The sequence below is a fragment of the Furipterus horrens genome, unplaced genomic scaffold (assembly GCF_987537825.1).
Source record: "Furipterus horrens unplaced genomic scaffold, mFurHor1.1.pri manual_scaffold_2, whole genome shotgun sequence".
Lineage (NCBI taxonomy): Eukaryota > Metazoa > Chordata > Mammalia > Chiroptera > Furipteridae > Furipterus > Furipterus horrens.
In genome coordinates this window covers 20,195,017-20,211,840 of record NW_028327172.1, presented here as the reverse complement: position 1 = coordinate 20,211,840, position 16,824 = coordinate 20,195,017, and the positions used below count along the sequence as shown (strand labels likewise).

Genomic DNA, 16,824 nt, shown 5'->3' with positions numbered 1-16,824 from the left:
GGCTGTCTTTTGCTTCACTCCCACCAGAATGGCTGATCATCTTGGCGTCCCTCTTGGCCCTGGCTTTGATTCTCGCAGTTTGCATTGCTGTCAACAGTCGAAGACGGTAAGGGGATGTTCCTTGGAGACTTTGACATTGGAAGGGCATCACTTAAACTTAGGCACTGTCCTTGCTGCTCAAAGGGTAGCCCTGGGAATCAGCAGCCTCAGCACCCTGGGGGCTTGTTACAAATGCAAAATCTCGGACCCCTCCCAGACCTCCTGTATTAGAGTCTGTTTTGACCAGGTCTCAGAGATTTGTACGCATGGTACAGCTTAAGAAGCCCTGCTCAGGCACATTCTTTGGAAAAAGGAGACACTGTAATTATCTGGACCACCACTTTTAAATAGTGGGCGAATCTCTTGGGGATCTTAATTATTTGGGGGTTAAAGCCCATTGGAGCTTTATCTGATGAATTATGAACTATCTCACAGAAAGACATAAAAGTATATACTCATATTTATTAAGTGCACTCACAATACACAAAAACACCATATAAAGACTCAAGGGCTGATCATTCCCTGAGGTCCATGGAACTTTCTAGAACCCTTGCCTAAAACAGGCATTGAGTTTGTGTGTTTGTTTTGTTTTTGTTTGTTTGTTTTTTGTAAGAACACTATTTTCTATTTTCTGGAAGCGGCAGTTGAAAGGATTCAGATTTTGGCCTAGGGAGAGCTCCCTGACAGTGACATCTATGAAACAAACAATGAAGAACTTACCTTAGAAAGTCAGAGTAAAGACAGTCATGTTCCTAGGACTGACACAGGAGATATTTGCATATTCTCAAATGTCCCTCTCCTGCCCTACATCAATCAAGGCCTATTATTTCAGTAGGTATTTAAACAATATATATACCTAGTTGAGCTGTGACCAGGCTCCAGGAAAAATGCCACCTAAAGTGAAGTAAAGGAAAATAGTCATTCTAGCAACAAAGGAAATGAACTTTGAGGGGTACTCCACAAATACATATCTAAATTTCCTGCTTAAGATGCTTTCAAGATGTGTTATTTTTCTCTGAAAATACACGTAGGAACATTAAATCTTTTGTAAGTGTCTCTTGAGATTTCTTATAAGGTAAAAAATCTTACTTCCAAGTGGGGTCACCTTTATTGTATCACTAGATCCTCTAACAGGCCAGGAAATACCCTTGGTTTAGGAGGAACATGCAGAAAATGATAGAATCTTTCTTGTTGGGTTTTGCACAAACAACAAATACCCAATTCCATTGCTGTGTGCAGCCCACACAGTATCACTAATTATCTGAGGAAATTAAGGCTGGCTTACATGGGGACAAGTTAATAAAAGTGCTATATTAAAATCAAATAGCTATGTTGCTATCTGTATCTTTGAGGGCACACATACACAAAAATAGTCATGGTAGTTGATTTAGTCATCTTCTATGACTAAATGGAAAGAGGTTCTTTTAGATGAACTTAAATAATGTGACTTGAGGGACCCATTACAAAGAATCTGTTTACTTCTCCTTGGCTTCCTTACTTTCTCTTACTTTTGCTCAATTAACTATGAATTTCCTACTCTTGGAAATCAGTCCTTTTGTCCCAGGTCCTAGAATGTACTGCCTATGCTCACATACACAGTCCATGAGTTCTGCACATGTCACCATAGAAACGGTGGCCCTTGATGGTGTCGACGTGGGGGGGACCTCAAAGAAGCAGCGCAGCTGTCCCTGAGAGCAGCTGGAGTCTGCGCAATGTGGCTGGTTAGCTCACACGTCACTCCTCATCATGCCAGCAGCGAAAGCAGGCCTCATTATTGCCCTCCCCCTCTTCCCAAGATCAGCAGTCACCCTAGCAACAGGCAAACAGGGACACGCAGGATCTGGCAGGGCCAGTATCTCACTGGGAAAGGAGTTGCTTGGACGCCGTAAATTACCATGTCCTGATCTGATATATCAAAAACAGACTTGCCAGGTAGCTAACGGGTGGTTATGGCTTCCCAGGCCCCTTAATGTGCACTTGTGCTGCTAAAGTTGCCAGCCTTTTTCTAATCCTCTTAAAGGCCAGGCCTTTCTGCTTTGAGCATTGTATGTTAGAGAGATACAAAAGCCTATGTTTGTCACAAAGTTTGGTTGAATGTAGGGACCTACAACAGGCATTTATTTATTCAGGAAACATCTTTTGAGAGGCAGCTCTGTCAGCACTGGGGAAGAGAAGGAGAAGATTGAAAACAAAAAGAGTACCATCCTTTCCCTAAAAGAATCTTGAGGTTTCATGGCAACATTGGCCTGTTGGATTTGAGTCATCTAATATTTATTGAGCACCTACATAATTGTATGAATTATAGTTAAAAGATCAAAATGAAAAAGCATTAGTCGCCAAAGCTGACGTTTAAGGGTTGGCCACAGGTTTCCATGACAATGTTGTCTGTGAGTGGCATCATCTTAAAGATGCTGATTTAGGGGTCCTGTTATTTCCCTAGCTTCTCCCATCCCTGTCATAACCCACATCACCTTTTCTTGCTGTTCTTCATGGAACCAGAGTCCTTGAATTGCAACTTGCCAATGAAAACTGTACTTTCTGTACTGTCCTTAAGAGCAAACAATGGTTTTAGGAGTCTGTTGGATTGGTAGATATTCAGTGAGGCTCAAGAGAAGTAAGTGCCTTCTCCTTAAAGAATTTATCTGACCCGTATGAAGAAGAGAGAAAAAATGGGAGGGCCTGACCAGAAAAGGCTTCACAAAACAGGAATGATTAAACAATGTTTCTACACTGATTTTGCAGAAAAGGTCTTCACCAGATTTCTCTCTCATAGAAATAATCATTTTTTTTTTCTGTAAATCCCAGCAGGCAGTCACCCATCCTCTGCTTGGCAGGTCCCCTCTCTAAAGCTCCAGGATTTAGAATGCCTGTCTTTTCTTAAGCCGCAATCTGTGCTCACCCAGCCTCGTTCTGTCCTCTAGCACAGAGCTGTCCTATAGAATTTCCTGCAATGGTCAATACACAACCACCAATCCCTGGTGGCTACTGAGCACTCCAAATGTGGCTAGTTCAACTTAAATGAATTTTAAATTTTATTTTATTTTATTTTATTTTATTTTAATTAGTTTAAATTTAAATAGGCACATGTGCTAGTAGTGACCATATTGAACAACCCAGCTCTAACACAAAGCAAAATAAACCTTTCAATACCTTTAAGGATGACCAGGTAGAAGAGACATAAGAGCAGTTGTTACCTGCCCCCACCCCCACTCCAAGTCTTTCAGGAGAAATTCTTCCGTGCCCTAAATGTACGACCTGGTTTCTAAGCCCCATGGAGCCTGCCCTCCCTCTCCTGGCAAGGCTCCAGCCTGGGTCCTTCCACAGTGTGTGGTCACTATGCACAACTAATGCCTGAGATTTAAAGGGAAAGGAGGGGAAGGCAAGATGCAGTTCAGTGGAGAGCTGTGACCTTTGGACTCAGAAAATCTCAGTTGGCACAATGTCGGTCCTGCCCTCGCTAGTGGTGCAGTTTTGGATGATAGCCTCGACTTCTTGGACTCAGTTTCCAGTTAACGTAAAGAAAAGGTTGGACTGGATGACTCTGAAGTCCCTTCAGTGCTAATGTTCCTTTTAAAATTTCTCTAACTAAGAAGGATGAAAAAATTAGGATGTGTCAGTTATTTATTTATTTATTTTTTATTCCTTTTTTAAGAGAGGGAGAGATACATTGATGGGATGCCTCTCTCATGCTCCCAACTGGGGACCTGGCCCACAACCCAGGCATGTGTCCTGACCAGGAATTGAACCGGCAACCTTTTGGTTCATAGGCCAGCACTCAATCCACTGAGCCACACCAGTCAAGGCATAGGATATGTCTTTTAAATTACTTATTTAAATGCCTGGAGCACCATACATTGGACTGGGTTGTTTAAAAGAATTGTCCTGCCCTCCTGAAAGAACTGAGGCAGGTAACAGAAACACATAAATTTAAAGGGAAATGTGGGCAGAACAAAGCCCAAGCACCACATTTTTAAGCCCTACAGGTCAAATGTCGTCCACCTTTAAAATCAACATTGTTTATGTCAATAGAATCAACCCTCCGTTTATCCCCCAAAAAGCACAAACTTGTTTTTATGCTTATAAATCACCTTCCTGCAATATTGCATTCAACTTCTCAAGCACCCATTAGGTAGGCAAATTGGGATTACTTTAACAAGACACCTTTCTTCCAAAGAACACACAAAATGCTACCTGAGAATCTAAAATAACATGAGTATGATTCCACCTTTGGCCTTTTAAGTCATCTTCATAATAAATGTAGACAGCTGAAGAAACAAGCAAAACCCATTTAATGTGATGGTCATTAGATTAACAATTACAGCCCATGATTCTTGAGCATTTACTGTGTTCCAGATACTGTTCTAAGTGCTTAACCAAGCGTTTGGTTTCCTCGCCCTATAATGTTCATACAAGCAACAAATAAAATAATAATAGACTCATGTATGCAGTGCCAAGCTCTGTTTTGAGGGCTTTCTACAATCTTCTGAAACTGGTACTCTAAGTAGCCTGAGACTACAGATAAGCAAGCCGAGGCTCAGAGAGGGTAAGTGGGTTGTCCCAGGTCACACAGCAGTAAAATCTCAAAACCAGGCCACCTAAGCCATTGTTCTTGTCTGTGTGGATTGCATCCATACTGCTGGTCCCACGGATCTGCAGCCGGGTCAAGCATTCTTCCCTCTGCCCTCATCAAGCATCCTGCCAGAGGAGACAAGATCCAACTCCCGTTGAGGAGCTATAATTTCTATTTCCCCAAACAAGGGATTAAAGTTTATGGTCTTGACAGTCCTAGCAGAAATGGCCCATAATCGTGAACAATAGAGGCCTTCTCTCTACAGCCCCAAATATCCAGGAGCAAAGTGAATGATTCCAACTTTATACTGTTCGCAAATCTCCATATGGTTGGGAGTATGAATAGAGCTGGGCAGAGTCCAGGCTTTTGATCATAAAGGTCTGGAGTTGAATATTGACTCTCTCTCCTACTAGATATACGACTACAAGTTAGTTATTAAACCTCCCTGGGCCTCAGTGTCCACTGATGTGGGATTGTTGTGAGGATTACATGAAATTATGTGGAAAATGCCTGGCCTTCAGGAGGTGTCTTTAGCATGTGGCTGTCCCTCGAGGGGTGGGGTGCTGGTTGTGAGGCTCTGTTATTTTGCTTCCATGAAGCACAGTCTGACTTCTAAATGTGTAGCAGTGATCATGTTACAGGAAGGAGGAAGCATTGTGTCAGGCTGCGTGGAGTGAGGCAGTGCTATGACAGTGAACCCAGGGAAAAGACCAAAGTCATGCTCTTCCAGAGAAGACCTTCTGCATTTAATTCTTAAGAAATATTACTGAGATACCTTAAAGTAACAGTAATGTCACTAAGAAAACAAAGTAACAGTAATGTTACTAAGAAACCTTAAAGTAACTGAACTATTTGCCTTGTGTAGTTAGTTCGACCTCCTATAACCAGGGTTATATAGAAAGGTAACCAATGTTAGGGAAAAATCAATACAGCCTTACACTTCTAGAGAAATGGTGTTTCATTCTTCTCAGTACATGCAGCAATAACCCTGAAAAGGTCAACAGAATGTTGACTGCAAGAAGAAGTAATGGGACTTCCTTGAATACACAAATCAGAATGATTTACAACCATCATGTTGATGGTTTATCTGAGTCTGCAGAAATTGCTAAAGCACTAATAAGAGGCAGACATTTCCATTGTGTCGTATGGTGAAAGGAGATTTAGAACTTGGGAGTCAAACACTCCAGGGGTTGAATTCCGATTTGTCTATTACTTGCTGAGTAACCTGGCTCAAGGCACTGAATTTTCTGAGCCCCAAGGTTTCTTCACCTATAAGAGCACTGGCTTCCTGAGTTGTGACCACTGGTTCTCCACCCTGAGTGTGCATGAGAAACCCCTTGAAGGCTCATTAAACCATAGGTCCTGGGCCGCACTCCTAGAATTCCCTTATTCCATATGTCTGGGGTAGGGCTGAGAATTTGCTTTTCTAACAAGTTCACAGATGATGCTTTTTACTGCTGGTTTAGGGGGCCTCACTTTAAAGAGTCCCATAAGATGAAACACGTGTTCTAAGATTGCTATAAACCGTGGTGATAATGATAGTGGCGACAACCATGATGATGGTGATTGTGTCATTGCACCCTTTTCTCACATGATCTTTAAATTATTAGGTGTGGGCAGAAGAAAAAGCTGGTGATCAACAATGGGAATGGAGCCGTGGAGGACAGAAAGCCAAGTGGACTCAACGGGGAGGCCAGCAAGTCTCAGGAGATGGTGCATTTGGTGAACAAGGAGCCGTCAGAGACCCCGGACCAGTTTATGACCACCGACGAGACAAGGAACTTGCAGAATGAGGACGTGAAGATTGGGGTGTAATAGTTACACCATGACCTTGGGTAGAAATCACACATGACCCATTACAGGGAGCTGGGACACTCACAGATGCAATGTGCTACTGATTATTTCATTGGGATTCTTATTTTTTAGCATAAAATTTTCTACTCCTTTTTGTTTATCGTGCTTTGTTTTTTGAAGTCAGTCCAATTTATAAAAATAGCACTGCTTTCTGAAATGAGCGCCCAATTAACAATCGACAAGAATTTGACTGTTTCAGTTCCCATCTCGAAGCTTCTCACTCCCTGGGGTGTGCTATAGATGGCTTCTAACAAAAGCCTTAAATACATCTTTCCCATCCCCAACCTTCCCTCCACCCGACCTCCCAGGTGACAGCCACATGCTAAGGACATCCCCAGAGCTAAGAGGGATTGGTTCCTGGGAGGAAATCTGAATGGGTCCATATTGCCTCTCCAGGGGCCCAATCCCCGGGCATTGCTTTCTGGTGGGGTAGGGGATCGAGGTGTACTGGTTACACATCCCCGTCTGCAGACCTCCTGGAGATTTCTCATACGCTTCTGAGAATGCCCAAAGGGTGAAGCTATTTATCTGTAGTAATCTATTTATCTTTGTTTTTGAAATCTTAAACCCTGGCGGTCCTTTGATTCGTATGATTTTTTTTTTTTTTTTTTTTTTTTGTTACTTTGTCAGAGGCATAAAAGGGTTTAAGCTGATTCATAATAAACGTCTGTATTTCCTCCACTTTTACCCTTGGTGCTGTGATCCTTCAGTTTCTTAACCAGCCCAGTCTGGGTCCACACTGATCATCAGAAACATGTAAGAAGGTCTCCCTGAAAGACTTCATCTCAGAGCTGAGTCGTACTCAGGCTCCCTCAGCCAAATCTCACAGAAGATCAGGGAAGAGGCTTTCTGTCTTGCCCTAGAACTAGAATTGTGAGAGGAGGAGCTTCAGCAGCTTTTGTGTTTTAATGGCTACCTGTGCTCTCCCCTGAAAGACTATGGAAAGTCACATTAACGTCTGCATGACTCACCGTTGTGATAGCTCATTTCATGGACACTGATTGCATTAGTGATGTCCAAAAACAACATGGAAGTGCCTTTTGACCTCTTATAATCAAAGGAGAAAGAGTGGAAATGAAAGAGAGCATGGACAGTAGCCAACTGATTGGCACAGGCCAGGGCAGTTGGGGGAGAGAGTGAACAGTGTAGATCCTGTTCGAGTATTTTATGGCTTCATTTGTTTATACTTTAACATTCCAGTTGTCTGTCCTCAATGAAGTCGCTACCCAGAAAGTTAAGTGCCTGGGGAAATCTCTCAAAAGTTTACAGGGTTTCCCACCATTGGAATCCCACCACCAGATAACCAGGTTTATAGCGAAATTAGGGATTAATGGCTTTATCCCTTGCTTGGCATGTCCTCTGTGGTCTTTATTCATAAGTTCAGAAGACCCCATTCATCCTGGAACTTCAAAAAGCTACTTGTAGTACAAGAGATTGGATCTGTAAAGTGAGAACTCCTATAAAATAGGACTTCATTCCTTAGGCTCCCATTAAAAGTTATCTGTTGCCTAAACTAACATGCTTAACTGAAAATATTTCTTAAACAAAAAGTAAAAGAACCAGAAAAAGGAGGAGAAGGAAGAGGAGAAGGAGGAGGAAGACGATGAGGAAGAAGAGAAGAAAGAGAGGAAGAGAAAGAGGAGAGGGAGGAGGAAGAAGAGGAAGAGAAAGGAGAGGAGAAGGAAAAGGAGGATGAAGAGAAAGAGGAGGAGGAAGGGGAGGAGAAGGGAGAGGATGAGGTGGAAGAAGGAGGAGGGGAGAAAAAGGATAAAGCTCCCACCTAAATTAGGGCTGGGCTTACACAAAGAGCTGATTCTGAAGGCGATATTTAAAGGAGAGAAGCCCACTTTCTGCATTCATGTCCAGCCTTTGCTCTCCCCTCTCCACCTTCACAACCCCATCCCTGCCATGGTCATTGAAAACCCCTTTCTCTTCTTCTGTCTGGTTTTCTTTTTCTTTTCAAGTTGAAAGAAAAGAAAAATGTACACGTGGTCACTCCATTGTTACTGCCACTAGTGTCTAAGTGCTTTCTGCTTTCCAAGAACTTTACTGGATCTTCAACCTAAATGCAACAAGTCACTGTGTGTTCAGGTTGAGGAAGGCTATTCCTGACCTCTACCTGTCCCCCGGATTCTCTTTAGGGCGCTAGAGAGTCATATAAGTCTCAGAGCCAGGGATTGTTTTTCACCTCTTCTAGACATTTCCAACAAATAAACTGAGAGAGATGGTTTTTCTGCTTTATTTTGGAATTAAATATGATCTTTCCTTTTATTATTGTTGTAGTCCCCCACTTGGATATGCCTTTGTCTTCTCAAGGTGGGACTGGGGGGGACTCTAGATCTTTCATCCCTTAGGTACACTCCACCTGCAATATTGCCTAAAGTTCATGGACCAGGATGCATTCTCTCCCATTGATGTAATGGCATAACTCCAGAAGCACAGCTTGACTACACATCATTCCTACCAGTGACTTGCCAGGTGACCTGGGTTAAGTCATTAAACTGGGCCTTGGTTGTATTAGTAAGGAGCCAGCATTTCATTATTTTGCAAAACTTAAGAGAGCAAAGATGAGAGCTCTCCAAAGCTAAGAGCTTAAAATGTAATGTGTCCATTAAATTAGCACTGGGCAGAAAATATAATGGGACAAAAGATACCTTCGTATCTGTATTTTGCAGATTTTCACCTGCAGAATGGATTTTGCCGCAAAACATCTCAAAAAGTTTTACATTGAGACCATAACACCAAGGATCAATTCTGTGGCCAATGTTCATTCAATTCTGGCACAGTAGGAGTAGGAGAAAGGAAACCTCCCACTTCTCTAAAAGAGTAAAATTTATTGAAGAACAAGAATAGCATGAATCATTCACCTTTATGTCACAGTTATGCCTTTTGTAAATCACTTTGCGTTTTCGAAGTCTGTCATTCGCACATGTACAATGACCATTGTTACTTTTTTATTTTCCACAGCACACGTGTCCTCTGATTTTTGTATATTTATTGATGGGCTAGTCGTCGTCGTCGGCAGCCGTCCGTCTCGAGAGACGATGGTGTAGCTTCTTAAGAGTCCATCTGCACCGCCGAGAATGGCTGTGCAGTCCGACTCGGGAGTGACATGGTATCTGTCTCCTCCCGTGTTGAATCGACATCTTGCGATGACGCTGAAGCTACAGAGCCTGGGCAGGGTAATATGGAGGGTCTGCTGTTGCCCATGCAGCAGACCCCCCCTCTCTTCGCAGCTGAAGGGTCCAAGGGAAAGACGGAGTCGATACAGCTTGGGTTCAGGTGCGCCGCAGGAGTTGCCGGTGTTGATCACAACATCAAACCGCCTTAGGGACTCCGGCTCCGGATTTTCTGTCGGGGTTTACTCCCTTAGCCTTTCCCCTGAAGAGGTATGCCGCAAGGCAGCGGAGGTTTTTTGGAGTCAGAGTTTTCCTTCTCTGATGTACCCTGACTGGAAGATCGAACCAGCGACACTTAGCTCGCAGGCCGACGCTCAATCCACTGAGCTAAACCAGCCAGGGCTTGATGGGCTAGTAATAATAAGGAAAGCGCGATATGTATACTTCCCAGTAAAGCACTTATTGGCAAATTTGTTAAAAGGTTACTATTGAAAAGTTAAAGAAAATGGACTTGGCTGTCTATGATTTAAGGGGCATGGGATCCTGGGAAGGGCAGAGTTGGGATTATCTGCCTGTCTAGGTAATATAGAAACACAAGGTTAAAGGTTTAGGAGGTGGCTGAAGCCTCACACTCACGTTATTTTTTCTAAAAGGAAAAACTTCATGGATTTCTATCACTTGAGCATCTTCTTTTGAGAAAGTCTAATTGTCCACAGAAGATGTGTGGTCCACATACTTCAAACTAAATGAATTATTGAAGCATTAGTCCTTTAAAGCCAAGAACTACTCCTGGACTTCCAGGTAAAGAGAAGAAAGTGAACATTCCTCTTTTTCCTCATGCAAGACTCGAAAGACAATAAGAGGTATTCCAAAAAGGTGTCAACTAACGGGGTCAAAGAGAATAGAAGAAGAGACAATAGTAACAAAAATCTGAAGCTGGAAAGTGACAGTTCATTGGTTACTGGCTGAGCACATTTGGTAAAGCTGAATCTTAAGCCAGAAATGGGGAAATTGAGAAGCAACCAGATTTGTGTAGCAGAACCCCTTAAAGGCTCAGGAACCAGAAGCTTCTACTTCAGGATGTGGTAGCGAAGTAGGCGCTAAAATTAGGACATGGGTTTAATATCTCCTTCAGACACAGTTAAAGTTAGAAACCCAGATCTCCTTCCCCACCCTACGTATCTGAGTGACTCTTCTTTCCCAATTCCAGCAAATGACCAGAAGTTCATCCCTCTGAAGAGGGCAAAATAAAGAGTCTCTGGCTGAAGGGCAACAAGGCGCACACAGTTGACCCTAGAAATACCATACTGAAAAGTGAAGCCATGCACGAGGAATGTTCTGACTGTCTCGCCTTTTCCCCTGACTTGGCTCCCAGAATGTCAACAGCCAAGCATGGCTTCCTCCAGGCAGAAGTTCAGTCTTTCTGGGAAATCTGATAAACCTTAGAGAAAACCATAGAGATACTAGCATGATAGCTCCCCAAGGAAATGCTGAGCGTAGCAATCTACAGTAAAGATCACACCTCAGGTCTCACCAGGATCACACAAGACTCAGCTTTCTGTGGCTCCCTCCCTCTTACACATAAGAAGCTGAGGCAATTCACAGAGAAGAAAAAAATAAAGATCACTAATAACCTCAATACAGTAAGAGGAGATAGTGTATCTATGAAATGCTAGAGTAAAAATTGTTCAGGGAACACCTAAAAAAAAAGAAGATCTTTAACATTTAAACATGAAAGCACAGATTTAAAAGTAAACTTAATAGAAGGTTTACAAAATACAGTTGAAGGCCTGTCCCAGAAAATAGAGTGAAGACAAAGCAATGGAAACAGAGGAGAGAAAAAAATGTAGAGAATCATCAAGGAAATCTAATATGCAAATAATAGGAGTTGCAGAAAGAGAAAGGAGAGAAAACAAAGAGAAAGAAATCATCCAAAAAATAAATCAAAACGATTCCCCCAAATTGAAAAATATCTAGGCAAATATCTAAGTGAATATCTAGGCAAAAAGAGCCAAGTGAGTGTTTAGTATAATAGATAAAAACAGACCTATACTAAGGGACATCATTTTAAGAATTCATAACAATTAAGTCAAAGAGATTATTCTATAAGCTCTAGAGAGAAAAAAATGATAACATAGAAGATCAAAAATCAAAATAGAATTAGACTTTTCAAAGCCACATTGAAGACCATGGAACAGTGTCTTCAAAATTCAGAGAGAAATGTTTCTAAGCTAGAACTCCAATTTAGCTAAACCACAGACTTAGTAAAAGGGTAGAATGGAGGCATTTCAAATATGCATGGTCTCCAAACCTGCTCATCCATTTTCAGGCAACTCCCAAAGGACGTACTCCAGCAAAACAAGGGAGTTACCAAGAAAGGGGAAGGCATGAGATTCAGAAAACAAAGTAAAGGAAATTTCTAAAATGATGATAAAGGGAGATCCCGAGATGACAGCTGCACAGCAGACCTAGGGAACATTCGGTCCAAGTTCGAGTGTGGGCTGATAAATGAGACAAATGCCTTGGCTTCATTGACCTCTCGTTAAAAAGAAAATTAGTCTTTGGTTATATCAGTTAACTCTTGATGCATTGAGAACCACTCCAAAATGCAGTCGCCGGACTTCCGGCCAAGATGGAGGCTTAGACGGACGCGCTAGGCCTCCCTCTACAACTAGAAAGGAATACAACTACTTCAAAACAAAGGATAACTAGAAATTCCAGAAAATAAAACTACACGGAAGCCCAACATATGAAGTTATAAACCAGCGGCGCTCTTTGGGCAGGTAGGACGAGAGAAAGGGGGCGGGGCTGTTTGCGGTCGCACCTGGGACAGCGGCGGGGAGAACAACCCCGGCTGCAGTCGAACCCCTGGCAGATCGCGACCCCAACGCTGGGGAAAGCAGCCACCGCATCGCCTTGAACAGTGAGGCCCAGGGGGGCGGGAGGACGGATCCCGGTCTCCTAGCGGAATAACTGTGTGAATCCATCTTGGACCCCCGCCCCCAAAGAAAGCGCCACAGGGCTGCAAAATAGGTCGCGGACAGGCGCCGGTCGCTGAATTGTGACGCGTACACAGGCACTGCCCCCTACAGCCAGCCCAAGAAAACAAAACGCATCTGTCAAAATGAGGCAGACAACTATAGAAATCCCGGTGGCACAGCTCACCAGGCAACAGATAGAGAACCTGACAGATGAACAGATAAGAAACCTGTCAGATGCTCAGTTCTGGGCCATTGTTATCAGGTGGCTTACAGAATTCACAAAAGATCTGGAAAAAGATGAGAAAGAAGCGAAAAACACTCATAACGAAAGGAACAAAACCACATACGAGACAGATGGTGAGGAAATAAAATCCAGAGTTCATTTCAACAAACTGGAATATGGAGAAGGAACAAGCAGTCAACCAATGCAGAGAGAGGAAATGGGAAGCAACGATGAGAGGATCAGAAACCTCTGGGACAGCTATAAAAGGCCCAACATAAGAATCATTGGTTTGCCAGAGAGCGAGGAAGATGAACTAGAACTTGAGAAATTGAGTGAAAATATAATAAAGGAGAACTTCCCAGACTTGGGGAAGGAAATAGACTTACAGGTCCAGGAAGCACAGAGAGTTCCAAAAAAACTGGACCCAGGGAGAACCACTCCAAGACACATTATAATCAAAATGTCAAAAATTAAAGATAAAGAGAGAATCTTAAAAGCAGCAAGAGAGAAGAAAAGAATTATGTACAAAGGGGTCCCAATTAGACTATCAGCTGACTTCTCAAGGGAGACCCTGCAGGCAAGAAGGGACTGGCAAGAAATATTCAAAGTAATGAAAATCCAAAACCTACAACCACGAATACTCTATCCAGCGAAATTGTCATTCAGAATAGAAGGACAGAGAAAGTGTTTCCAGGACAAAATAAAACTGAAAGAGTTCATTAGATCCAAACCACTGTTATATGAGATGTTAAAGGGACTGGTTTAAAAAACAGAAGCTAGGGAGATGAAACAAAGGCAAACTAAACAGACAACGAAAGTGGAAAAGGAACTGTGGGTACGGGAAGCATATTGGGGGGAGGTCAACAGGGAGGGGGAATGGGGAGAGGGAGGGAGATGATATAGGAATTACGGATCATGGTAGGAGGGAATGGAATAGACAGAGAGAGGTTGAGAAGAACTGTATGCACAACTAATGGACATGATCTAAAAGGGGGGGACAACTGGAGGGAGGGGGGCCACCGGGTGGAGGGGAGCAGAGGGAAGGGAAATTGGCACAAATGTAATATTATAATCAATAAAACACATTAAAAAAAAGAAGTAAAAAAAACAAAAAACAAAACAAAACAAAACAAAATGCAGTCGCCTAAAACAACATACATTTGTTATTTTTCATGAGTCCACCCATTGACGGGGTGTTTCTACTGATCTGGGCAGAGCTCAGTTGAACATGACTGCACTCACATGGGGGTCTGTGGTTAGCAAACAGGTCTGCTGGAATATGATGGCGTCATTTGGGATGGCTGGGTGACTGGAGTCTCTGAGTGTCCCTCACATGCCTTCAGCTGCCTTGTCCAGACCTGGCAGCGATGGCAGATACCCACGAGTCTTCCTGAGGCGTAGGCCAGAATTAGCACTATATTTTATACTGTTGACCAAACAAGTCACAAGAGCAGCCCAAACTTAAAGGATGGGAAATATATTCTACCTCTTAATGGGAGGCACTGCACAATCATACTGCAAAAAGTGTGACTACAAGGAGGCCAGTGACCAGGACCATGAATGCCATCAGTCTGTGACAGAGGTATTGAAAGATTCTTATGATTGAGGAGGGCACCTCTCAAATTTGTGCTTAATAAATGTACATCATTTGGCCATATTGGCAATAGAATTAATTTAGAAAATCATAAACAACTTTATAAATACCATGTTTATGGGAAAAAGAAGGAGCAGGATCTTGTGTAAATACATGTCCTCGAGCTTACCTGGTCTAGGAGAAAGAGCATGAGCTTTGGAATTAAACAAACCTGGGTTTTAATACTGACACTATCACAGAACTATGCAACCCTGCTCACCTATCATAACTACTTTGAATATTACTTTTCTCATCTGTAAACGAGGGAGAATAAAACCTTCATAGGGTCACTATGAGGATTAAATGAGGTAATAAGTTCACAACAGTGCCTGGCATTTATGGGTTCTCAGAAAGATTAATTCCCACAGGAATATTAATTTATCCTCTCCATACACACAGTAGGTATTAAACTTCTCCCTTCACCATCGCTCCAGTTTCCTAACCTCTACCAGCTTTTATTTTTAATTTTTATTTTTTTAAAGATTTTATTTATTTTTAGAGAGATGGGAAAGGAGGGAGAAAGAGAGGGAGAGAAACATCAATGTGTGGTTGCCTCTTGCTCGCCCCCAAGTGTGGACCTGGCCCACAACCCAGGCATGTGCCCTGACTGGGAATCGAATTGGCAACCCTTTGGTTTGTGGGCTGGTGCTCAGTCCACTGAGCCACACCAGCCAGGGCTCTAACCAGCTTTAAGTGTGTGTTTCTATTAACGTAAGGGGCCAGGGACCAGAATGTTTCATAATCCAAGGCTCCTTATAAGGGAAACGCTATGATTTTAACAGAAATGCTGTTTGCTTCCAAAGCACGACTGAAAAGCAAGAAGTCCAGGAAGCACTTCGGCTGGCATCCCTTGATGAAACCGTGGCCATTGCGGCTGCAGATTAACCAAAATTGGGACTCCACCCATGCTTTGATCATAATCTCAAGAAAGTTGTCTCTACGTGATCTGAGCCTATTTCCCCCTCTCATGCCATCTCTCCACCTTGTCCCCACATGTCCCTGAAGCAGGTCTTACTCTACATTTCATTAATTTGCCTATGGCCTTGTCTCTCCCATGAGACAAGCAAGCCTCTTGAGGCCAAGATTTGGCTCTGTATCTCCAACACACAATTAAAGGCCAAGATCAGTAATTGCCTCAAAAGTTACCGTCTACTGAGTGCTTATGGATGCCAGCATTTAGATATCTTTGAATCTTTCTTCCTTTTAGGAAAGGAGAATTCTTATCCCATTTTAACAGGCAAGGTGACTAGGGGTGCAAAGAAGTTAATTATGGTCCCCAAGCTACACAAATAGGAAGTGGTAGCTGGATTGGAGCTAAGCTCTGTCCAAAGTTCCTGAATTAATGTGCTTCATTGCCTATTGTCAGAAGCTTGGTAGATTGAATTTGTTGAAACTAAGAGATGTTTCTGAATGCTGCAAACCAGGTCAGCATGCCCTCACTCTGTGCCTGGTGGGGCCAAAGGAGGCTTCCAGAAACCACAGAAAGGGTTTAGGGATGAGTAAGTGAAGATTCACTCACCATTTAAAGTCATACTGGTGACAGAATTAATTTGGGAAACTGTAAACAACCTCATAGATGCTGTGTCTATTCAAAAGAAAAGGACCAGGTCATATATAACTATGATTTTTGCTACAATGCTCAGGGCAAAGTGTCAGGGGAGCAGGAAGTATGGCTAAACCATATTCCTTTCCCAATAACCAGCACCCCAGCCTCTCGCTCCATCTCTTGCCTGTGTTGACATCTGGCCTTCAACACAGTGGTCTGCCCATCGGGCCTCCCCATAACCTGCCTCCTTAACCCGCCCCCTCAGGCTTACAGACTGCTCTTCACCATGTGATGACTACTGTTTCCCAGCAGTCTCATCCAAACCACTTCCTCCTTCCTCACTCCCTAAAGAGGAATGGTGAGAGCCTTGGGAAAGGCAGCTGAAGTTGAGTTCGAAAATGGTGGCCTTTAAAATAAGACTCCAAGTTCAAATCCAACCCCTGCCACTTACTCCCTGTATGACCTTACAGAAGTTATTGAATGGCTTTGTGCCTCAGTTTCCTCATCTATAAATGGGAATAGTAATTACTACCAGAAAGACTGCTGGTAGATTAAATATGTTAATGTATGTAAAATGAATGGCATATAATAGATGTACACAGGTGTTCCTCCCTCCCTCCTGCCGCCTTCATAGGAGGGAACCTCAATAGAATATGAACCATGATGTAGAGGAAGTCAGGGCTATTCCAAGAATTGATGAGCCCCTCCTGAACCTTTGTAATAATTGGATCTAAAAATCTACCCCCTCCAACCCTGAGAGGTTCAAGTAGTCATCAGAAAGGAAAAATGGTTCCCCTCTGTTTTCTGGGAAAGTTTGGAATATGCAGGCTTATTATTGCCAACATCTTACTACACAGTG

General features: G+C 42.9%; 1 protein-coding gene across 1 annotated transcript in view; it reads left to right on the top strand.

Annotated features, from left to right (window-relative positions):
* CD44 (CD44 molecule (IN blood group)) overlaps window positions 1-7,150 on the top strand; it is an 88,319-nt gene extending 81,169 nt beyond the window's left edge. The window contains exons 14-15 of the mRNA XM_090262700.1: window positions 28-106; window positions 6,220-7,150. Of these exons, the coding sequence (XP_090118826.1) occupies window positions 28-106; window positions 6,220-6,424 (284 nt within the window). The 3' untranslated portion in view covers window positions 6,425-7,150. The remainder of the gene's footprint in view (window positions 1-27; window positions 107-6,219) is intronic.
* Window positions 7,151-16,824: the final 9,674 nt, after the last annotated feature.